The following is a 24,647-nucleotide window of genomic DNA, read 5'->3' on the forward strand; positions in this document are numbered from 1 at the left end:
CAACTAAATGGGAAATGATATTTTCAAACAACAGCTCAGATAAGGGCCTAATATCCAAAATATATAAAGAACTCATAAAACTCAACAACAAACAAACAAACAAACAATCCAATAAAAAAATGGGAAGAGGACATGAACAGACACTTCTCCCAGGAGGAAGTACAAATGGCCAACAGATATATGAAAAGATGCTCATCTTCATTAGTTATTAGAGAAATGCAAATCAAAACTGCAATGAGATACCACCTCACACCTGTTAGATTAGCTATTATTAACAAGACAGGTAATAGCAAATGTTAGAGAGGCTGTGGAGAAAAAGGAACCCTCATTCACTGTTGGTGGGAATGTAAAGTAGTACAACCATTATGGAAGAAAGTATGGTGGTTCCTCAAAAAACTGAAAATAGAACTATCTTATGACCCAGCAACCCCTCTACTGGGTATATACCCCCAAAACTCAGAAACATTGATACGTAAAGACACATGCAGCCCCATGTTCATTGCAGCATTGTTCACAGTGGCCAGGACATGGAAACAAACAAAAAGCCCATCAATAGATGACTGGATAAAGAAGATGTGCCACATATACACTATGGAATACTACTCAGCCATAAGAAATGATGATATCGGATCATTTACAGCAAAATGGTGGGATCTTGATAACATTAGACGAAGTGAAGTAAGTAAATCAGAAAAAACCAGGAACTGCATTTTTCCATACGTAGGTGGGACATAAAAGTGAAACTAAGAGACATTGATAAGAGTGTGGTGGTTACAGGGGGAGGGGATAAAGGGAGAGGGAAAGGGGGAGGGGGAGGGGCACAAAGAAAACTGGATAGAAGGTGACAGAGGACAATCTGACTTTTGGTGATGGGTATGCAACATAATTGAAAGAGAAGATAACCTGGACTTGTTATCTTTGAATATATGTATCCTGATTTATTGATGTCGCCCCATTAAAAAAATAAAATTAAAAAGAAATAAGAAAAAAAAAAAAGAATAGGCTGTGAGGCCCTTCATGATCTGGTTCAAGGTAACCTTTCTAACCTTTTCTCCTTCCCGTTCACTTTGGCCCAATGGATTCCCATCTTAGAGCTTTGTCTCTCAAAATTCCTCCTGCCCAATATATCATCCCAAATAAAACTGCTTGGTTTTATCCTCTCCTTCTATTATTTGCTCAGATCTTACCTCCTCAATGCAGTGTGCCTTGAGCTTCCCTTTTTGTACTGCCATCTGCCTAGCCCTCCTGATTTCCCTTCTACTACTCTATTTTTCATTTTATTTTATAGCACTTAGCATTTTCTAGATATTGTATAGCTTCCCTTTTTTCTTTCTCTTATGTTTATTGTTTTTATATGTTTCCCCCTGCTGATCTTTACCCTGCCTATAAGGACAAGACTAGGAGTCTTTATTAGTTTGGTTCACAGACAGATTTTGAGCACCTTGAAGCCATACCTGGCTACATACTAAGTCTACAATTAAATATTTGTTGAATGATTTAAAGAATTTTTCAACTGCACATTTTGGGTGGGTATTCATATAAATATTCAGGCAATGTACAGACACATAAAAACAATGATATCATTAGGAATAATATAAGCACTAAGAGTGAATTATTCTTTTTTTGTGGCAGAGACAGAGAGAGGGACAGACAAGAAGGAAGAGAGAGAGATGAGAAGCATCAATTCTTCATTGCAGCTCCTTTGTTGTTTATTGAGTGCTTTCTTATATGTGCCTTGACTAGGGGGCTACAGAAGAGCAGAGTGACCTCTTGGGCTTCAAGCCAGTGACCTTTGGGCTCAAGCCAGCAATCATGTCTATGATTCCATGCTCAAGCCAGAGAGCCTATACTCGAACTGGTAAGCCTGTGCTCAAGCTGGCAACCTCAGAGTTTTGAACCTGAGTCCTCTGCATCCCAGTCCAATGATCTATCTACTGCACCACTGCCTGGTTAGGCAAGAGTGATTTATTCTTTTTTTTTTCTTTTTTCTGAAGCTGGAAATGGGGAGAGACAGTCAGACAGACTCCCACATGTGCCCGACCAGGATCCACCCGGCACGCCCACCAGGGGGCGACGCTCTGCCCACCAGGGGGCAATGCTCTGCCCCTCCGGGGCGTCGCTCTGTTGTGACCAGAGCCACTCTAGCGCCTGGGGCAGAGGCCAAGGAGCCATCCCCAGAGCCCAGGCCATCTTTGCTCCAATGGAGCCTTGGCTGCGGGAGAGGAAAAGAGAGACAGAGAGGAAGGAGAGGGGGAGGGGTGGAGAAGCAGATGGGTGCTTCTCCTGTGTGCCCTGGCCGGGAATCGAACCCGGGACTTCTGCACGCCAGGCCGACGCTCTACCGCTGAGACAACCGGCCAGGGCCTTTCTTTTTTTTTTACGAGTGAATTATTCTTAATTTCAAAGTGTAAGAAGGGTATATAAATAGGTGGTTGAGATATCAAAAAAGGAAGAATAGCATTTTATAAGGGTCATATTAATTAAAGAAAGTATATTTTATAGATATTACAAAGATGATAAAACAAACTTTGCAATATGGTTTAAAAATGAAAAGCCAAACACATTTTCAAAGTCTAAAACTAAAGGTATGATTACAAAGTAAGCAGACCAATTTCATATGCGATGTGCATGATTTTACAGCACCGTTACTTTAGAGACACACTTAGAATATTGTGAGTGCACAGTCATCATCCTAAGGCAGTGGTTCTCAAACTTTTTGAAGTCAGGGTGCATTTAAAATCCTACAAATAATTGTAGGCGCACTATATACAAATTTCTCAGAAATATGTTATAATAATTAAGTCAAATATTAAAGAAAAAGTATAAAGTCCAAGCATGCTTTTATGGTAATTAAATAAAATAAATATGACAAAATTAAATTTATTCTGACATTAAAAAACATTTTTATGTTACATTTTTTGAGTTATGCTTTTTAGAATTCATAAAAAAGAGGGGATAAAAAAATAAAAAAACTGACAAAAATGTTATCTTTTTATATATTGATATATAGATACATTCTTAGTAAGATTTAGTAAATTTGGCAGGTCCCGGCATGAGAGTGTTAAGTTTTTTCATTCTTGTGTTTACGAGAAACATGAGCGTGATGTGTCCTAGCAATTTCTTCAATGTTTGGGCATATATTTGAAAGGCAAACTTTCATTTTCTCATCAATACGTTGAAGAATTCCTCTCTTTTTACTCTTAATTGTGTTGAGGATAGAAAATTCTAATTTACATAAATAGGATGTTGAAAATTGTAGTAAAATGTTCAAAACTTTTTTAGATATTGCTACATATTCTTCTTTTATAGAAATCCAAAAGGCTTCAAGAGACAATTCCTTATGTTTAATCATCAATCCAAAACCCCCACCATACATATCATCTTAACTTTACACCAAACAAAGGATAGAAGGAACTTGCCTCTAGTCTTTCCAGGGGACATGCGGGGTAGTGTAAACAATTCAGCACCACAATTTAATAGCCTTTTGCAACCTAATCAGGAAAGTGAGGTGGGGGTTGGGCAGACTATCAGCTTATAGCCAATTCCCCACACCACTGTCCCCCAAAAATCTAAACTCCAAAAACCCTGTTGGTTTTTTGGTCCCCAAAGGCACATATTTCTCTGGAATACCATCGGATGCACCTGAAACTCTTCTAGGGCACACCAGTGCACCCTGGCACACACTTTGAGAACCACTGTCCTAAGACATTGCAATTAATTAGCAAAATGATGTAGTATGAGTTGTCACTGTAATTCTGAAGACAGTATAAGTTGAACAGTCCATTATTACAATATCAGTGAAAAAGTATGCTCTGAATTTCTAATTTATTTGTGCTCTGATACTACCACCAAACATCTCTTACTATTACTAAAGATATTAGATGAGATTTTTCTCCACTTACCATTTTTCTTCCTGAATTTCTAGCTACATATTGGAGGATTTGTTGAGTGTTAATTATTTCTCTCTTATGAAGTCAATTTTCTCTAAATATGTAAACTTAAAAGAAGGGTTCAGTTAGTTAGAAAAATATCCCATTATATTCTCTATAGGAAGTGTTTGGGCTTACCGTCCTAGTAGAATATGTCAATAACCGTCGATAAGTTTCATTTTTGGAATATCTAAATCGAAACGAAAGGTCAGTATTTAATTTTAAACAGGAGTTTGTTCCTTCTCCTCCTTCTCCTCCTTCTCCTTCTTTTTTTTCTCCTACTTCACAATGGTTTTCAAGTTTGATTTTAGATGTCCCAATCTTTTCAGTTGGTGTGAATTTTACAGATGCATGTACATTGAGTGATGATGTTGTTTCTCGGAAGATAGATTTGAATACTTCATACTGTTCTTCATAATGCTCAGTTCTGAAATTTTTATCCGCTTTGGTCTGAAAGAGAATAACAAAGTGTTGTTAAAAACAGCATACAAAAACCACCCAAAATAAACACAGAAAAACAAAAGCCCACAATTATTTGAAAGGCAGTAGACAATTATTTGAAAGGCAGTAGAGCCTTTAAAGAAGGTAAGACTGAAGGCCACAAGATGAGACAGCTAGGGTTCAAATATTGGCCCTATGACTTAGAGGACATTACAATAACCTCTGTATGGCCAATCTGATTTCTAGTCTGTGAAATAAGCTTACTCCTCATACCCAGCCCAAAGGTGGCTGTGAGGATTCAATGAGGTAATGCATAGAGAGGGTTTAGAACAGTGGTCCCCAACCCCCGGGCCACAGACTGGTACCAATCCGTGGGCCATTTGGTACCGGTCCGTAGAGAAAGAATAAATAACTTACATTATTTCTGTTTTATTTATATTTGTCTGAACGATGTTTATTTATTTATTTATTTTTATTCATTTTAGAGAAGAGAGAGAGAGAGAAAGAGAGAGAGAGAAGGGGGGGAGGAGCAGGAAGCATCAACTCCCATATGTGCCTTAACCAGGCAAGCCCAGGATTTTGAACCGGCGACCTCAGTGTTCCAGGTCAACACTTGATCCACTGCGCCAACACAGGCCAGGCCAATGTTTTATTTTTAAAAAATGACCAGATTCCCTCTGTTACATCCGTCTAAGACTCACTCTTGACTCTTGTCTCAGTCACGTGATATATTTATCCATCCCACCCTAAAGACCCGTCCGTGAAAATATTTTCTGACATTAAACTGGTCTGTGACCTAAAAAAGGTTGGGGACCACTGGTTTAAAACATAACATACTTTCAAAAGTTAAGATATCAATAAAGAAAAAGCAAGTTGCGTAACAGATGCACAATATACTCCCACTTATATAAAAAACAAAGTAACAAATAATAAAGCTAATCCTTCTGAATGATTTATGAGCCAGAGACAGTTTTGTGCATTTTTTTTATAAGTTAATTAATTTAAGCAGAAAGGCCAGTGTTGTGGACCATAAATGGCAAAAAGCCTTGTAGATTCGAGGCTTAGCAAAAGGCTAAGTTCTTCCCCCACCACCTCCATATTGGCTATGATGCTGAGTGTTTGCACCCACTTCATTTGCTTCCTTAAGTTGCTGGAAGCAATTTACATGCCTTTCCTCTTACTCTTTGTTTGTTCAGATATTGGTTGATTTCACTTATGCATGGTAGGGGGATTCCTGTTTATGCCTTGGGAGAATTCCTGTTTTAGTCTTGGATGTGTAACTTTGTATCAAGGACTTCCTTGATTTGCATATGGCTATATAATAAAGCAAACTGGGGCTATGGGGCACTTGGATATTGCCATCAGCATTTGAAGAGTCCTCCCAGTCTCATCCTTTTTTTTTTTTTTTTTTTTTGTATTTTTGTATTTTTCTGAAGTTGGAAACAGGGAGGCAGTCAGACAGACTCCCACATGTGCCTGACCGAGATCCACCTGGCATGCCCACCAGAGGGTGATGCTCTGCCCATCTGGGGCATTGCTCTGTTGCAACCAGAGCCATTCTAGCACCTGAGGCAGAGACCATGGAGCCATCCTCAGCACCCAGGCCAACTTTTTGCTCCAATGGAGCCTTGGCTGCGGGAAGGGAAGAGAGAGACAGAGAGGAAGGAGAGGGGGATGGGTGGAGAAGCAGATGGGCACTTCTCCTGTGTGCCCTGGCCGGGAATCGAACCTGGGACTCCTGCACACCAGGCCGATGCTCTACCACTGAGCCAACCGGTCAGGGCCTTCATTCTTTTATCTTAATAAGTCTGTTTCCTTAATTCTGCACCATTATTAGGAGCTGCGCTGGTCCACGGCAAGTGGTGCCCGAACAGAAGACTTGAGTACGAGGAAACTAAACTGAAGGCAGGTGACGGAACTCCCCAAGTGAAGTGTACACAGTGAGCAAAGAAAGTTTTTGGGGAAAGTGTAATTGGGAGTAAAATATTATGAAACAGGGTAAAAAATAAGGGACTTTTTTTGTAGAAATGTTTCCGTATGAAGACAAATCATTGTCTGAAGAGTATGAGGGTGAGGTGAAAACAGAGGGATGTGAATACAAGGATAACTTGGAGTCTAAGGATGACTCGGGGGATAAAAAATCAGCGGCTATGGCTGCCTTAGCCGCGGGGCCTCCACTGCCCTCGGCTCCTTCCTATGTTGAACCCTCTGCTCCTCCTGAGCCACTGGTTACAGTGACTATAGAATTTGAGAATGGATAGGAGACTCAGGTATTAGGAAAATTACAGCTTTTCCTGTTATGGTCTGATTTTCTTTAATGTTCTAACTACAATCTTCTAAACTATCATTTTGTTTCTTTCTTATTCTTTGCCTGGAAAATGAGGCAGGGGACCTGTGTTGGATCTGACTATAGAAAATATCCCAGCAGCTGTCGAGAGCAAATTTTCTCGAGGATATTTTGTTTAGTCCTATCCTTCAGTCCCTCTGTCAGAAAATGCCCTGACCAAATTCAGGCAGGCATCTTTCTAATCTGGTTGTGCTCTGAAATCCCGAGTTTCTCTGGTTTGTCTTTCTTGTTTCTGTTTAATCTTTGTTTAATGCTGTCTAAAATGTGTCTGTTTTTAAGGCCTGAATTAAGTTCTTTTTTTTTTTTTTGCATGCAAAAATTGGAAATTCTGGCCCTAATATTTAGAAAAAATAAAATGATTTAAGAACTTGTAAGGAGCGCTCATTTAACTTTAAATAGAATAGGATGTAGATCCTGGCCTGACCTGTGGTGGTGCAGTAGATAAAGCATCGACCTGGTATGCTGAGGTCGCCAGTTTGAAACCCTGCACTAGTCTGACCAGGGCACATATGGGAATTGATGCTTCCTGCCTCTCCCCCCGCCCTTTCTCTCTCTCTCTCTCTCTCTCTCCTCTCTAAAATGAATAAAGAAAAAGACAAAAAAAAGTTTAAAAAAATATAAAACAAAAAAAGATTAAAAAAAAAAAAGAATGTAGAGGACTTACTGATTTGGTTAGTGCACTGCGAGGTGTCTTCAGAGTTAGGAGCCAAATAGCAATTTACGTATTAGGATTAATTAAAGTTATATGTTATACTTGTGTTTTTTGTGTGTAAATTGTCTTGTTTATGTGTAAGGTTATACTCAGGTAAAAATAAAGGAATTGAGCAAAATTAAGCAGGGCCCTAATAAGTCATTTCAAGAATTTGTCTCAAGCTGCTTCAGGCAGTTAGAAGAATAGTAGAGGATAAGAATGTAGGAAAGATTTTAATAAAGCAGTTAGCATATGAAAATGCTAATTTGACTTGTCAGGCTGCACTATGGCCTCGTCGCAAGAAGGGAGATATAGAGGACTATATCAGAATATGCGCCGATGTTGGGCCTTCATACATGCAAGGTCTTGCTTTTGCCACAGATGTTAATACAAGATTTCCAGGACAATACTTTGATAAAAGGCAGAACAAATGAAAGAAGGAAGGTCAGGGAAGTACTTCTGCCTGTGGATATTGTTTCCAATGTAGGGGTTTGGGGCATTTTGCTAGAAGCTGCCTTGCTCCCCCCGGATATCGGTCTCATCCTCTCCCTCAAGGACAGCCAACCCTTAAGGCTCTGGACCTCTGCCCATTTTGTAGGAAAGAGAAACAGTGGGTGAATAAGTGTAGGTCTCAATATACTATCAAAGGGCAGGTAATTCAGGGAAATGGACAATGGGGCCCTCCCTGGCCCCATCAAACAATAGGGTGATGTCAGTGTTTCCTCAGCAAATTCTGATTCCAGCAGGCCAAACATTGCCCAGCTATCCAGGGCAACAACAGGCAGTGCAGGACTGGACCTCAGTTCCACCTCCCAATTCATATTAACTCCAGAGATGAGACCTCAAGCTATACCCACTGGAATTTTTGAGCCACTTCCCAGTAACACAGCAGGACTCTAATTAGGCAAAAGTAGTTTAACTATGAGAGAATTCTTTGTTCTTCCTGGAGTAATAGACTCGGATTATACAGGGGAAATTAAAGTAATGGCCCACACACTGGGGAATATAGTCACTATCTCCCCTGACATAAAAATTGCTCAATTAATCCTTTTACCTCTTTTAAGACAAGGCCAAACCCTGCTAAAGGGACCCCGAGAGAATCAAAGATTTGGCTCCACTGATGCTGCCTACTGGATTCAAAAAATAGGTCCAGAACGCCCTGAAATGGAACTAACAATACAAGGGAGTAAATTTAAAGGACTTTTAGCTACTGGAGCTGATGTATTTGTTAACGCTAAGCTACACTGGCCTCCTTCCTGGCCCACTATGCAGCAGCCACAGAATTACAAGGTATAGGGCAGAGTAAATCCCCTCAACAAAGGCTTTTTGCCATTTGCGGTCCACAACAGGCCAAGACTTCAGCCTTGAACTGCCTGTTATACTCTACTGCCTGTAAAAATAAAAAAATCAATAAAAATAAATACATGCATACATACATGGAAAATCACTGGAAATATAGACAAACCACAGAGAATATTTACCTTTGAGAAGAACTGTAAAATGGGATGGTAGAGTGGGAGATTTTTTTCTTGCATAATCTATTGTGCTGTTTGGACATTTAGACACCCCCCCCCCCCGACACACACACACATTTATTTTTGTATGAAATAAAAAAATTGAACTAAACAACCTAGTTAAAAATTAAATCTTGCAATTAAAATATTCTTTGCCAACTTGGCTATTTTCAGGTATCAAAATAGAAGGACTGTTAATTTCAATGGTTACGCTCTTTCCAGAGGTTCTATAAAAGAAGTCAAAATACTTGGCTGGGAAGGAGACACCCATCTCTTGTCAGTGGCATGGACCCTCTTCAGTGGCATACTTTGGGTGACTGTTCTGCATAGGGAGGGTATGGTCTGAAGATTGACGCCCCCACCCCCTTCCAAAGTCACCTGTTAAAATCCTACTGCCCGATGTGATGGTATTAGGAGGTGCTGTGAGGATGGTGTTAGAGAGGAGCCTTCATGAGCAGGATTAGTGCTCTTAGGAGAGTAACCCTGCAGGGTATTAAGCTTATTGAAACAGCTTTAACCTAAAAGCAGAACACTGTGTCTTCTTTTGAAGAGACTTACTTCATAGACCAGAGTAGCCACGTTCCAGGGTCTGCGGTAGTAAGTCAAGGTGTTGCCATCCCACACACGGTCACAGAGTCCGTTGTAAAACTCATTGTCAAAAGGTGTAGTGAGGGGATCCATCCCTAAGATGTTGATCCTGAGAATGAACACAGAAGTGTCAGGTAGGGATATTCCAGGAGCTAGTGCAAGGCAGCCCTCGGTAGGTGGGGACACCCAATATGTGTGTGATGTAATCAGGAACAGAGGTAAGAGCCTGTTCACCTCTGCACTGTTTCTCTGGAAGAAAGCTTACTTTAGTAAAGCCTTGTAGACTGTTCTAGGCAAATAGGACACGGAGGAGAGCACAGTGAAATAAATGCAGTAACTACTGAGCCAGGTGGGCCACCTGGTGCCTGGAGTCTTAACTTCATTGCTGTAACTCTTAGCTAACCTCTCAGGAAACTAAGAGCCAATGCTGATAATATCACCTATTTAAATTATTTGCAACCCAGCACCTCAAGGGGGCAGTGCAACATGTGCATGAGCCCTTTCCTCCAGTTGTCTCATTGCTTGCCAAGTACCTCGTTTTCTCCAGGCTTCTATTATTTGTGTGTTTCCAAGAGGAACCCCCAAATTCCAGCCTCCTGCCAAGGCATTCTCAGAAATTCTATTTTTTTCTCCCAGGAGAATATTTTATTTGGCAAGTTTTAATTCAGAAATAAGAATCTTGCTCAGCTTTAAAAAAGTTAAGTTTTTTTAACTTTGTCGACCTAAAAACAATATATGAACAGGAAGCAGTTCATTCTTTGTGAAGTTCACTTGTGTCAATTGCAGAAACAGTCACTGCTGTCTAAGCTGTAACTGGAATAAATGGTCCCAGACCAGGGAGGACAAAATGGGGTATGAACCTCTCATCTATAACTTAGCTTGGCACAAAAGCATAAAATTCTTCCATGTTCTAGACCACGTTTCTAATTCCCAGAGCTGGATAATAAACTCAGATGATGGTTTCAGAAAACTTTGTCAAAGGGTGTGGATGACTTACTATAAACTCATTGCTAATGCAAAGAAAAAAATTAGAAGGGTATCCTGTTGCCAGTGTGTTTATTAAAAACAATATCTCTATACAAACAGCACATTCTTAAGCTTTGAATCTATAAAGAAAATGAACACTATAGTTCAATTTAGTGGAAGGCAAATTAAGAAACGATTTCAGGAATATGTTGCTCAAGACTGACCATATAGTTAAAATGAACCACTTCTCACTTCATGGATGAATATTACTTATTATTTTGCCAGAAAACAGACAGGGCTCAGTATCAATTTATACCTGGTTTATTTTTATAGAAGTAAATGCTGAGAAACCCCGCTCACATAAATAAGTAGAGAAGAACAGGAGAAACGTCATAGCAATGTGAGTCAGTGCTTTGATCTCCTGAGTTTTAGGCCAAGAAAACATCACATACTAGCCTTTCATCAAAAATTATTTTTATGGCCCACTATCTGACAGTTGATTAGGATATCTTCAATGTTGTTGATAAAAGAACTTGAGTCTATTTGACTTACAAAGTGTTAAGAGTCCAGTTGGGGACTAACATTTTTGGAGTTGTTTTTTGTTTTGTTTTTTTCTCCTTATTGTGAAATGTGAGATGGGTGAGGGTGTAGTCTTCTTTCAGAAAGTGGGAGTTAGATGAGTTCAAAAAGGAAAGTGAGGAAGGAGAATGATTCTGGCATCTTGAATGCCACGGAGTTGTCAAGCTTATCAATTTTTTGAGAAAGATGTATATATGGAGTTGAGGATTTACTGTGACTTAGATAGATTATTTAAGTAACCCAATAGTTGAGGAAACTATTATCTTAAAATGTTCCAGGTTTCCCCCCCCCCTTGGAAAACCTTTTCTGCACCCATGATGCCCATGCCCCAGTTTGAAGGTGATTGTTTTAAAGTTCAGCAAGTTGACCAGTTGGCTGGATCCATCTGGAAAATTGCAACAAAGCTGATCTATGGTCTGAAGCACAACTAAGGAAGAAATTTTTCAAAACTTTTGATTTGGTTCCACTACTACAGAGACAGCCAGTCTCGTCTAGAATGAGCCAATTCTTTTTTCTGCCAAGAAACATGAAAACTTCTCATGGATCGAATGTCATCACCTGGGAAATAAAAATAAAAAATAAAAAAAGGGTTCTTCAGCAGCACATAGAGATGACTGTTTTCTCACCTGCATCGAGAACCATGGGCAGCTCCAATTTACCAGGTAAACTGAAAAGTCCCCCCACCAAAGTGCTATCATGCTTAAATCACACAAAGAAAGTAATTCCTCACGTACTGTATATCATTTGCAGCTGGTATGAATTAATGCTTTTTTTCAATGAATGCAAGATGGGTTTGGGATTTCCCTAAGTATTTCTGGAGAGTCTCAGATGCCTAGACAAGAGGCTGAAACAAGACAAGAAGCTGAAACAAATGAATTCTCCTGGCATAAGAATTTAAATGACAGTCCATCTAAATAAGTAAATAAAAAGAGTGTCCTCCAAATGTAAAAAAAAAATATATAAGTTAATTACTATGAGTACTTGTGACTTTCATGTGTAAAAGAAACTGACTGGATATGACATTTATAAGATTTGTTAAGGTTTTCCAGATTGGATGGTGTAGAATCAGTGTATAATCATGTTAATAACATTAGAATGTTTATGTCTACTACCTTGATTTCAATATAGTCCCATAGCCTGTGTTAGATCAATAGTAAATACATATGTAATATTGATGGTGTGGATGGAAGAATGTCATAAATTTAATAAAGCATGTTATTTTGAAACCTCCTCTTAAATATTAATTAGTAATTTATCCTGTTCTTCTGTACTCTTAATTCAGATGTTTAGATAACACATACTATTTGAGTTTTATATTCTAAAGTTAGTGTTGCTTTAAAGTTGTGGTGTCAACTTGTAGGCTTTGTACTGATGTAGGAGAGGTGATGTTGTGGTGATAGGCATGTGGGAAGAAGGAAAAAAGTAAGTGGAATGGTGGAAAAAATATAGGTTCATGTAAATCAAAGAAACTTGGGTCTGCTCCCTGTCCCAACGCTGACTGTAGTGAAGGATGAGGTATCCCAGGGGCCCTAGTCAGCTCACTGGGATGCTTCAGTATGAAACTCCCTGGCAAAGGCTAGATAGCAAATTTTCTATTCTCTGAACAAAGGAAAGCAAAAGATTATAAATAATTGTTTTTTAGCTCAATGAGCCAAGATTTCTGTATCCTTTTCCTATTAAGACACGATGTAAATTTGCATTAAGTGAGAATACGTAACATATGTAATCCCCTGCTTCAGGCCCTTTTATTTAGATTAGGGAGAAAACTGTTTCTTGGATCCCAAGTAAAGCAAAAATAAAGCAATAATGGGCTTTCACCACTCCTGGTCTCTCCCCGAGGAAAGCAACAAGAAGAGTCAGAAGTCATCGGAGCATGCAGTGATCTGGCTATAAGATTTTGGCCAACTCCTGTTCCATTTCTGCCAATTATTAAGAGAGCCTGCTGAGTTTGGAACCCAGGATCATCTATTTGATTCAAAATTCCTACCTTTACGCTTAGGGCCAAAAGCACTGTGTTTAATATTTGAATGCTGCTTGCTTGGCAAGATTTTATAAAGTGAACAAAAGAAGTATGAAACGCTTTAGCTGGTGCCTGGCTCTTGGTATTTTGGAATTTTTCTCTTATGTGATTGAAGGAGTGGAAGTTTCCTCTGGCTCAGAGAGAGAAGACATCGCCATTTTTTACAGAAGTCTTAGGAACTGTCAAGTTCCTCAGGGTAGAGTTTCTTAACCTCAGTACTAGAGACATTTTGGGTCTGGCTGTCCTGTACATTGTAGAGTAATACCACGGGATATTACTCTAGCAAGCCCCTAAGTCCAACACCCTACAATAGTGACTGTCAAAATGGTCCTCAGACATCACCAGATACATGACAGAGGAATATCACCTCTGGTTGAGGACTGCTACCTTAGTCCTGTCAGCCTTGCTCTTACAACATCACCCCATTTTCTTTCCTCCCCCTATCCCCATTCCCAGCATGGGAGTCCTGAACCTGAATTTCTTTCTAGGGACCCACCCAGTTCTGGTCTGGCCTGATGTCAATTGATACTACTTCAGCAAGCACTTATTTTCATTAGCTAATTCATTCACCTATTTATCCACATGTTAGTACTTAAGGACCTATTATAAACCAAGCACTGAGAATATGAGGATGAAGAGACACATTGCTTTCAGGAGATCAAATAGAGCCACGTGCCATCTCTGTCAATATACTACTGGATGGGGAACAGCTATGTTTCTGTTGGGAATAATTTGCTAATAAAGCACCCTCTTACTGCTCTGTACAACGAATGGAGACTCTGATGTGGACATCCATGGAATGTCTTCTGACTATGTGAAACAACTGGGTAGCAGCTTGGGGCTGTGTCATTTTCCCAACTCCTAGAGCACAGATCTCTGCAAATAGTTTCTATTTTGTACAACTCAGAGTTCCAGACTGTCCAAGACTTTTCATCAAAATTTACCTGGCCAGATGTTTTGTATGGAAAATGAGTAAAACTTCAGCTCTGTAATGAAAACCATAGCCTCAACACCACCACCAGCTGTCATCATAGTGGCTTTCTCTGTCCTATTCCTTTTGGGTCAACCCTAGAATGCTGGAACCTTCTGAGAACTTCTAACCAGATAGAGAGCCAGGAGAAGTTCCCGAGGAGGATAATCTTCCTGCCAATTCAAACGTTGGAATGGAATTGCCAGAATGACTACTGGCGATCCCATTTTAAATGTTAACACGTCATTTCAACATAGCTACGGTCTTCCAGAAGTTCATAAATGAGGTATTATATCTCCTACAGGACTCAGAAGTAACCACCTAAGATCTTGATAGGCTAGTAGTGCATTTTATAGACACCTATTGAGGTCAGGCAGTGTCCAAGTTATCATGAGATAATTATTCAGCACTTAACCTCTTTCAAACTCAAACATAACTCAAGCAGAAAACAGACCCACAGGCTATGCTTTCTAGCAATGCAAACCCTGTACTGCTTTAGCATGGCAGGAGAGATGGGCATCACTCTCATTCACCTTCTTCCAGAACACCCAGGTGGAATACTGACCCATAGCCTGCTGTCCGTGCCAGCTCAGACTCTTCCACCACTCTGTCTCGGCAGGGTTTGCGGGGCTCCCTTTCACAGTTATCTTCATCTGAATAATCTCCGCAGTCATTGTCGTCATTGCACATAAGTCTCCTCTTTATGCACCTGCCTGTGACCAAAATCAGGAAGGAAACAATGTGTCTAATGCCAATTTCCCTCTCTCTGAAGTCATCAAATGCAATTCAGTGCTGGAGGGGCAGTAACACACATACATTTGACCACAGAATATGCAGAATCTATTGATGGCCCATTTGGGGGCCCCTTTCTTTTTTTTTAAATTATTTATTTATTTATTTATTTATATTTTTCTGAAGCTGAATACGGGGAGGCAGTCAGACAGACTCCCGCATGCGCCTGACCGGGATCCACGCGGCACCCACCCACCAGGGTGCGATGCTCTGCCCCTCCGGGGCATCGCTCTGTGGCGACCAGAGCCACTCTAGCGCCTGGGGCAGAGGCCAAGGAGCCATCCCCAGTGCCCGGGCCATCTTTTGCTCCAATGGAGCCTGGGCTGCAGGAGGGGAAGAGAGAGACAGAGAGGAAGGAGAGGGGGAGGGGTGGAGAAGCAGATGGGTGCCTCTCCTGTATGCCCTGGCTGGGAATCGAACCCGGGACTTCCGCACGCCAGGCCGATGCTCTACCACCGAGCCAATGGGCCAGGACCTTGGGGGCCCATTTCACACTTGGAAACATGAGCGCCTAGAAGTGTGCGTCTTCTTTTTTACCCACAAGTGCCCGCAGAAACCTCTAATAAGCAGGCGGAGTGCAGGGCTTGCCTGAATCACACTGGAAGTCATTTCCGCAGCCCTCGTCAGCATCCTCACAGTTCTCAGTGGGCACGCACTCCTCTCGGTCTCCCAGACTGTCCACGCACCTTTTCCCATTAAATTGTCCGAAGGCCTCAATGCTCCGTGAGCGAAACTGCACAAAACCAGCTGGACACGTTAGAACTTTGCATTCCAAAACAGGGATTAGGACCTAAAAGTGCACCCACACCACGGCAGCCCTCCAAACCCCCGTTGAGTCTATGGTTTTAAGATGGGAGCCATACAAGCTGTCACTAATGTTACTTTTAAAGGGACAGCTCACAGTCTTGGGCTGGTGGTTCCTTATGCATGAACAGCCCAATGACTCCTTATGACACTCATTTATCATGCGTGTCCTGTTCACATTACCCAGCACAGTTACTCATAGCCATTTGGATATTGATCTTTATTTGCAACTTGGTTGAAGGCTCCTTGAAGTCATTTCCCCGGAGATGTTGGCAATACAATGTCCACGTGGGGACATCAACAGGGAATAGGGCTGCATGCTTACCCTTTGTCTCAGGCAAGGGTCACATGGTGTCCATTCACTCCAGGGGCTCATTCTGCAGTCTATAGGCAATGGAGTTCCATTCCTTTGTTCTGGCTCTAGGTCATAACTAAGATAACAGAACATGTCAACTTCCCATGGCCATTATGTGTGCCTGTTTCCAAGAAGTCTTCACTAACCAGTTCAATTTATTTACTATTTTCCCCCTTTCCAAATCACACCACTTACCATTTTACTATATCTCCCATTACTTGATTACTTGATCACGTACCATTTTGTATTTTCAACTCATCGTTTTTAATTTCTGCACTGAGTTTGTAACTTAACTTTCAACCTCACAACAACAAAAGTGGGGGCAATGAAGAAAAAGAGCCAGGTGTCTTGCAAGGTGTCTTACACTGATTAGTCTTACATTTCCAACTTGTTTATGAACTTACTGAAGCTACAACCTTCGTTGCATCTTGTACCCCTCAGACTGCCTGGTGAAGCCTGGCATTGCCGGGTTCTCTGCACCCTTAGCCAGATAACTCAGCCCTTGCCGGAGCAAGCAGTTCAGGAAGCAGGCTCCCCCACCTCTGCCTTCTCCATTTCCTAAACTGGAAGCTTTGCCACCAGTGTAGCACTTCCCATTCCACTCCAGGACCTGTCCTACTCTTTCTGCATGGTCACATCTTATATTTTGGCATTTGGAGCCTCCACTTCCCTCCCCAGACCCAATGCTCAGCAGGGCTTCTGTGGCCTTGAACTTTTTTCTCTCTTGGTTTACCATTTAGATCTCCTCTGGGTGCAATGCCACCTCTCATTCAATGACAGGATAAAAGGCCCAAACAGAAGCCACCGAACACAAATCCTATCCACTTCCTGCCCCCAGGTCCCTGAGCAGGCACCCATTTTTCTACAGTGCAGCCCCCAACTCCAGGGGATGACGAGGTCGAACTTGTCACAGCCCTAGATCCCAGCTCCTCTTTGAGGATGTCCTTGAATATCTCCTCCATTTAAATCTCTCCCTCATTTCCAGCTCCTTTCCATTCTTCATATAATATGTTCATTGTCTGACATTAAACTTAAACAATCAGATAAATGAGCAACTAGTATACTCTTTCTGAACTCTACATTTCTTCTCAGCAATCCTCATCTCCCTTCACAGGGTTGCTTAAAGAAACTTTTGTAAACGTATATCTGTTTCTCTCTCAACCAAAACACAAAGTCTCATCTCCTCTTTCAGCCCTACGTGCCCCTTTAGCTACCTCCCAAATTCTCTTATCTTTTTGCCAGCTTTCTTGAAAAAATAGTTTGCAACTTGATCTCTTGTCCCCGACTTCCCAATCACGGCTCAACCTTCCTCCCTCAATGACATTACTCTTGCTGAAATCAAGGATGACTTCCAGGTGGCTCACTTGGCTCTTTCAGTCCTTATCTTGTTGACTCCTTCCCACTCTTGCTGTTTAGAACACGCCTTTCCTTTGGACTGAATGACACTAGACTCCTTTCCTTTCTTTTTTCTCCTTTGACCTCTTCTCTAACATCCCCATGAAGGTTCTTCCTTCTTTGATAGTCTCTGAAAGGCTGTTTTTCCCAAAGTCCTGTCCTTGGATTTTTTTTTTTTTTTTTTTTTTTTTTACTTTATGCTTTCCTCAGGGTTTTGGTTTCCATGTATATGCTCATGACCCAGAGATAAGTCTGCAGTCCAGACATCTTTTCTGAATTTTAAACTCTTGGATATAACTCCTAATTGGATATCTGCACTTGAATGTCTTTGTGGCTCAACGAACTCAATGCCTCCCAAACAGATTCTTTTTCTTCTTCTCCCAAAGTTGCTCCTCCCTTGAATTTAATTTCTTGATAAACAGCACGTCACCCTAACTAGAGACTTAGGGATGTTACTTGTCTTTTCCAACATCCCCCAGGTTCATCTCCCATATCTAATCAACTACTAAAACATAGTCTCCTAAGTGATTCTCAAATCCATCCATCCTTCACCTCATCTAATGTAGACATTGTTCTGGTCTTCACTGGTATTACATCTCTCCCAGATGACAATAGTTTCTTTCTAATCCAGTTTCCATAAATCATCCAGGGAGATTTTTTTTTAAAAAAAGCATAGTTAATCTTACCATTCCCATACCAAAAACCTTTCTCTAATTTCCCTTTGCTTTTAAGATTAAGTTCAAATTTTCTAACATGGTGTGATAAATAGAGTAATGACTCCAAAGATGTCTATGTTCCAATTCCCAGAATTTTTGAATACTGTACGTTCCTTTACATGGAAAAGGCACTTTGCAGATGTGATTAAGAAGAGATCATCTTGTATTATTCGGGTGGGCTTGTTCCAACAATGTTAACTCAAAAGCAGAAGAGTGGTTCACAGAGATGTGAAGACAGAAGAAGAGGCAGGCAAAATTCAAAGCATGAAGTGGGACTCCCCAGCTGTTGCTGGCTCTGAAGATGGATGGAGGCTATGAGCCAAGAAATAGAGGCAGCTTCTAGGAGCTGGAAGAGGCAAGAAAATGAATTCTCCCCTAGCGCCTCCAGAGAGAAATATAGCCCTGCTGGTGCCTTAATTTTCACCCAGTGAGACTTGCTTCTGGCAGATAATAAATTTGTGTTTTTTTAAGCCACTAATTTGCGGCAATTTGTTATAGCTGCAATAGGAAACTAAGACACATGGCCTAGAAAACTGTACATGGCTATCTCCTTCTTAATTCTGCAACTTCATGTTTCTCCATCAAAGTTTCAACCATATTGAACTTGAAATTTCCAAGATAAGCTACTCTTTCTTCTGTGTTCAGGCCTTTAAACCTATTATTTCTACTTTACCATACTGAGGTCATCTTGGACATATTATTATTATTTTTTTTCCCTGAGAAACTTCTTTAACCTTCTGTGTAAGTTACTTTTCTGTGTACATATTCCTATAGCATTTGGTTTTTTTCTATATCATAAGCACATTTGCAATGATTTTACTCATTATCCATTCCTTTATTGATTCATCATGTATTTATTAATTGCCTACAATTTTCTAGGCATCAAAGATATAATGGTGTGCAAGACGGCAAAACAAAATAAAATAAAAACCATGATTCCCAAACTAGCAGAGTTCATGTTCTAGATAAAATTATCAGTGAGATAAGGAACTTTTAAATCCTGTTCAGCGTGTATATACCACATGCCTAGAAAGTAGGAGGTGCTCAGTAAATGTCTTTTAAACAAATAAATGAATAACTAAGCGAAAGAAGGGGAAGTTCTTGATCATCTTGTCTTGGAGAGTCCTGTATGTCTCTAGGCTATGATCTCCCGCTGAACATCCCACAATGAATTTGTGCAAGAATTGGTTGTTACTAAGTTGGGTTCATGACGGGAGCTAACCTTTTTGCAGGGCTGACTTTTGCTTACACCATCCAGAAAATGAGGAGGCCTAAAGAACATCAATCTTTTAAAAGCATGGATTAAAATGTATTACACAGGCTGTCAAAACTCCTTAAACAACTTGCTTTCCTGAAAGTCTGAGTTTTAGTGTATATCTAAATTCACGTGCCTGGTCTGTGGTGGTGCAGTGGGATAAAGCGTCGACTTGGAACACTGAGGTCACCAGTTCGGAACCCTGGGCTTGCCTGGTCAAGGCACAAATGGGAGTTGATGCTTCCTGCTCCTCCCCCTTCTCTCTCTCTCTCTCTCTCTCTACTCTCTGAAAATTGAATAAAGTCTTAAAAAAAAAACTTGAAAAAAAATCACATGGCTAAGAAATTCTCTGCTAAAACTTTTCCATAAAACTAAGGTGGCATTTGGAACTAACAGGTCTCATCAAGGAGCAATGGCTGATTCCCCTTTATGATCTATATAGCATTGGTTTTTGGTATTACTTGCATATGATAGCCCTCAGATATTAAACACAGGGATTGTGACATTGTGATCCTGGCTTTAAATAAGGGTCTCTGGGGACAGGCTTTAGGCATCAATATTTTTTAAAAGGTATGCCAGGTGGCACAGTGGATAAAGCATCGACCTGGAAATGCTGAGGTTGCCGGTTCGAAACCCTGGGCTTGCCTGGTCAAGGCACATATGGGAGTTGATGCCTCCTGCTCCTCCCCTCTGTCTCTCTCTCTTCTCTCTCTCTCTCTCTCCCTCTCTCTCCTCTCTAAAATGAATAAATAAAATAAAATAAAAATTAAAAAAAAAAAAGGTATGCCAGGTGATTTCCATGTTCATGCAATGTTGAGAAACACCTGTTGGCAACATCTGGTGGATATCCATAAAATCTGAAAGGGTGTTGTTCAAGTGGGGAGTGCTCATTATATCAAAATAACACAAGATTGAGGCCACAGTTGACCTGAAAATGTCACTGAGCTGATTGGTTCATGATTGGTTTCAGGAATTACTCTAGGCTCTACCTATTAATATCTCTATAGAGTTTTTCAATATCTAGTTTTTCTAGTTTGTCCAGTATTAGTGTGGTCATCTTCACTGGGATGGTCTGCTTCTATCTTTTTTGTATTCATCACCTACTTAGATGATCGTATTATGATTTTGCTTTAGCCTCTCCCTGTGTCTTCACATGGTCTTTCCTCTTTCTGTTTCTGTGTTCAGATTCACTCCCCTTGTAAGGATACCTGTCATATTCAATTAAAGCCCATCCTAATGACCCTATTTTACCTTAATAACTACTTTAAAGACCCTATCTTCAAATACAGTCACATTTTGAGATACTAGAGATTAGGACTTCAACATACACATTTGGGGCAAGGGGTCACAATTCAGTTTGTAGCACTCAATAAATATTTTTTAATAAAGCAATTTCTTCTATTTATCTACTAGTTTTACTAGACAATGTTTAAAGCTCATTTTCTCATTAATCCTATTAGTTCTGTTTCACAGATGAGAAACTAAAACTGGAAGGTGATACTACTTATCCCAAACTGGAAAGTCGGTGACAGACCTGGACTTGGAATCCGCATTTCTGCCCTGCAATTTTGTTCGTTTCCTGTGCCGCCTTCCCTCTCCCTCAACTCACTACATCCTCTTTGAAATAATTTAAAAATTATCGCTTACCCAATAATTTCTGGTTGTACTAGTCTCATGATTTTTAGACATTTTGAGATAATGAGGACATTTGAGTGAATGCTGATTTTTTTTTTAAGTGTAGCAGCTCCAGGTATAAGATATCAATTGGACAATCTCATTCTTGCCTGGATGTATTTCAAGCTTACAAGCGAATAATGTCAAGTAAGCAAAATTAAACTGAAAATTGTATGATTGCCTGGCTGTTTAGTCTCCATTGCAGCAGGTACCTGGATATTTGGAGGTAAAATAAAGGCAGGACTTGAGGGAGCTATTAATAAGGGCTAAGAAATTATGCACAAGAAATGTGCTGCACTGCATCAATATTGAGAAAGGAGATGAGTGATCTTGGATAGTTCCTCCTTAGCTCAACACCCCCTCCCTTGCTCCTTTGACTCACTAGGCAGATAATCTTCTACAGCTCAAGGACTGTGCATGTACAACACTTACCCTCTGCCTTTCTCCATGCTGGGCTATTAGACTGCGTGGAGAAGTATTCGAAAGCACTTTTTTGATACTTAGATGAAATATGAATTTATCAAGTGGAACCTGATTCCAAATGTTTCAAACTCAGCTTGCTCACCACTTCCTAGATCAAAGTGGTGTGCATCAACACGGTGGGGTGTCGAACTCGGGGCCAGAAATACATTAAATAAAGGATTACTGCTGTATGCCAAGTTCCACCTCCCTGCCACGATGTTTCCAGCTTTAGAAAAAGAAAACCCCAGGAGCAGCTCCCCTGCCAGGACCCATGTGGGTAGGTTCAGGCAGGAAAACACCTGCTGGAGGAAGGAATCTTTCTGTCAATAGATAAGACAATATGACTCCTCTGAGTGGAGAAATAAAAGCTAATTGGGACTGCATTCTTGACCCATAAATCTGCCAGTTTATTTAGTTCATGCAATTTACCAAGATGAAAGCAGCAGTGTCTAACACTCTTAATTTTTCTCAGGACCTTTCTCAATTTCCTAAGTCTCAGTGAAGAGGCAACATTGAACAGCTTTATGGAGGGCCCACTCTGTGACATGCATTGTTCTAGTGGCTGTGGCCACAAGATAGCATCCTGTACCGTCATGGAGCCTACATTCTAATGGGTAAGATATAATGAACAAGTACATCTACCAGAAAACATAGTGTGCAGTATGAGTTAAGGCATATGAGTTGTGAAGGAAAATTATGCAGGGCAAGAGAAGCAAGAGGGTTATAGGACTGGAGGAGGTAAGGGAGGTTATGTAAAATAGTGCAATAATATTCTCAGAAGAGATGTGGTACTTTAAAAATGTGTTCAACAAACAGGACAAACAAACAAAAACTCATAGACACAGACAGCAGTATGGTGGTTACCAGAGGGAAGGGGGTTTGGGGTGTAGTAAAGGGTAAAGGGGTTCAAATATATGGTTACAGAAAGAGATTTGACTTTGGGTGGTGAGTGAGCACACAAGGCAATATTCAGATCATGTATCACAGAATTGTATACTCAAAGCCTATAGAATTTTATTAACCAACTTCACCCCAATAAATTTAATTTTAAAACATGTTTCAGCATGACCAGGCAGTAGCACAGTGAATATAGTATTGGACTGGGACGTGGGGGACCCAGGTTTGAAACCCGAGGTTGCCAGCTTGAGTGTAGCTCCTCCGGTTTGAGCACAGGCTCACCAGCTTGAGTGTGGGGCTGCTGTTTTGAGCGTGGGATCATAGACACGACCCCATGGTAGCTGGCTTGATCCCAAAGGTCACTGGCTTGAAGCCCAAGGTCACTGTCTTGAGCTCAAGGTTGCTGGTCACTCATTCTGCTGGAGCCCCCTGTCAAGGCACACATAAGAAACCAATCAACGAAAAACTAAGATACTGCAAAGAACTGATGCTTCTCATCTCTCCTTTCTTGCTTGTCTGTCCCTATCTGTCCCTCTATCTGTCTGTCTATCAGCTATCTATCTATCTATCTATCTATCTATCTATCTATCTATCATCTATCATCTATCTCTGTGTCTCTGTAACTAAAAGAAAAGAAAAGAAAAGCCGTCCAAGTTCTGCTGGTTTATATAAAGACACTTGCACTGCGAGCCCCTCAGTACTATGTGTAAGGCTGACTCCCGAGTTTACCAGGTGGAGGATACGCGCGCGCGCGCGCGCGCACACACACACACACACACACACACACACACACACTGAGATAGAGAGAGAGAGAGGAAAGATGTCTAAGGAGAATTCTTCTAAGCCTTTCTGCTCATTATCTCACTTAATTTTTACATCAGTCCTATGAGCTATACTACTGGTATTATCACACTTTAAAGAGAGTGAACGGAGCCACAGAGCTGGTAAGAAATCTTCCTCACATTACCCAGCAGAGTATACTTGGTGACTACGTTAGCATTCAAAGCCAGGCTGTCTCCCCAGGGGACACATATCTGGCCACTCTCAGGGTTTCCAAGCCCCAGTCTAAGACTGCTTCTGAACTATAATATTTGAAAAGTGAAAAATAAAATCAACACAAAAATGATGACTGCACTAAAAGTGTCAGTTATACTGCCAAAAGAGGAATAGCAAACTGGAAAAAATGTTTGTAATTCACAGCAGAGACCAAAGATGGATTTATAAAGTGATCACAGAAATCCCCACAAGAAAGACAAGACCCAGCAGGACAATGAACAAAAAGCATGGACAGTTCACAAAGAAATACATGCATGTGGCCTTTAAACATGTGAAAAGATGTGCAATTCTGACTCAATAAGAGAAAGGCAAATTAAAACTATTCAAAGCTACCATTTTGTAAAACCTGTAAGATTGGCAAATATCAAAAAGTGGGCCTAGGCCTCTATTGGGAAGGCTGTGGGGAAACAGTCATCCTTTTTTTTAAAAAAATTTTTTTGTTAAAGGCTTTTATTTTATTTTTTTATTTTTATTGAATTTCTTGAGGTGACATTGGTTAGTAAAATTACATAGGTTTCAGGTGTACAGTTCTATTACGTATCACCTGTATATTGTATTGTGTGTTCACCACCCCAAGTCAAGTCTCCTTTCTTCACCCCTGTGCCCCTCTACCCTCCTCCACCTCCCCCACCTACTTTTCTTCTTGTAATCCCCACACTGTTGTTTGTATATGAATTTTTTTCTTTGCTTAAACCTTTCACCTTTTTTACCCAGCCTGTCAACCCCGAACCCCTCTGACAGCCGTCAGTCTAATCTCCGTATCTATGAGTCTGTTTCTATTTTGTTTGTTAGTTTATTTTGTTCATTAGACTCCACATATGAATAAAATCATTTAGTACTTGTCTTTCTCTGATTGGCTTATTTCATTTAGCATAATTCTCTCCAAATCTATCCATGCTGTTGCAAAAGGTAATATTTCCTTTATACTCAGCCATTAAAAAAAAAAGAAGGAAATCTCACTTAAAATTTTTTTTTCCCCATCACCCCACCCTTTCCACTTTGGCAACCATCAGCATCTTCTGTGGTCTGTTTCTGTTTTGTTTTGTTTATTCATCTAATGTGTCGTTTTAAATTCCACATATAACTTGGAGCATATTGTGTTTGTCTTTTTCTGTCTGACTTATTTTACTTTATCATAATACCCTCTAGGTCCATCCAAATTATTGCAAATAGCAAGATTTAATTCTTTTTTATTC

The 24,647-nt window shown here is 40.5% G+C and overlaps 1 protein-coding gene across 1 annotated transcript in view; it reads right to left on the minus strand.

Moving 5' to 3' along the window:
* Positions 1-24,647, minus strand: part of C9 (complement C9) — a 49,040-nt gene that overhangs the window by 18,941 nt on the left and 5,452 nt on the right. Inside the window, exons 2-6 of the mRNA XM_066240206.1 lie at positions 15,967-16,072; positions 15,426-15,570; positions 14,611-14,758; positions 9,481-9,619; positions 4,068-4,379 (exon numbers count right to left, since the gene is read on the minus strand). Coding sequence (XP_066096303.1) covers positions 4,068-4,379; positions 9,481-9,619; positions 14,611-14,758; positions 15,426-15,570; positions 15,967-16,072 — 850 coding nt within the window. The remainder of the gene's footprint in view (positions 1-4,067; positions 4,380-9,480; positions 9,620-14,610; positions 14,759-15,425; positions 15,571-15,966; positions 16,073-24,647) is intronic.

The sequence above is a fragment of the Saccopteryx bilineata genome, chromosome 1 (genome assembly GCF_036850765.1).
Source record: "Saccopteryx bilineata isolate mSacBil1 chromosome 1, mSacBil1_pri_phased_curated, whole genome shotgun sequence".
In the NCBI taxonomy this organism is placed as follows: Eukaryota; Metazoa; Chordata; class Mammalia; order Chiroptera; family Emballonuridae; genus Saccopteryx; species Saccopteryx bilineata.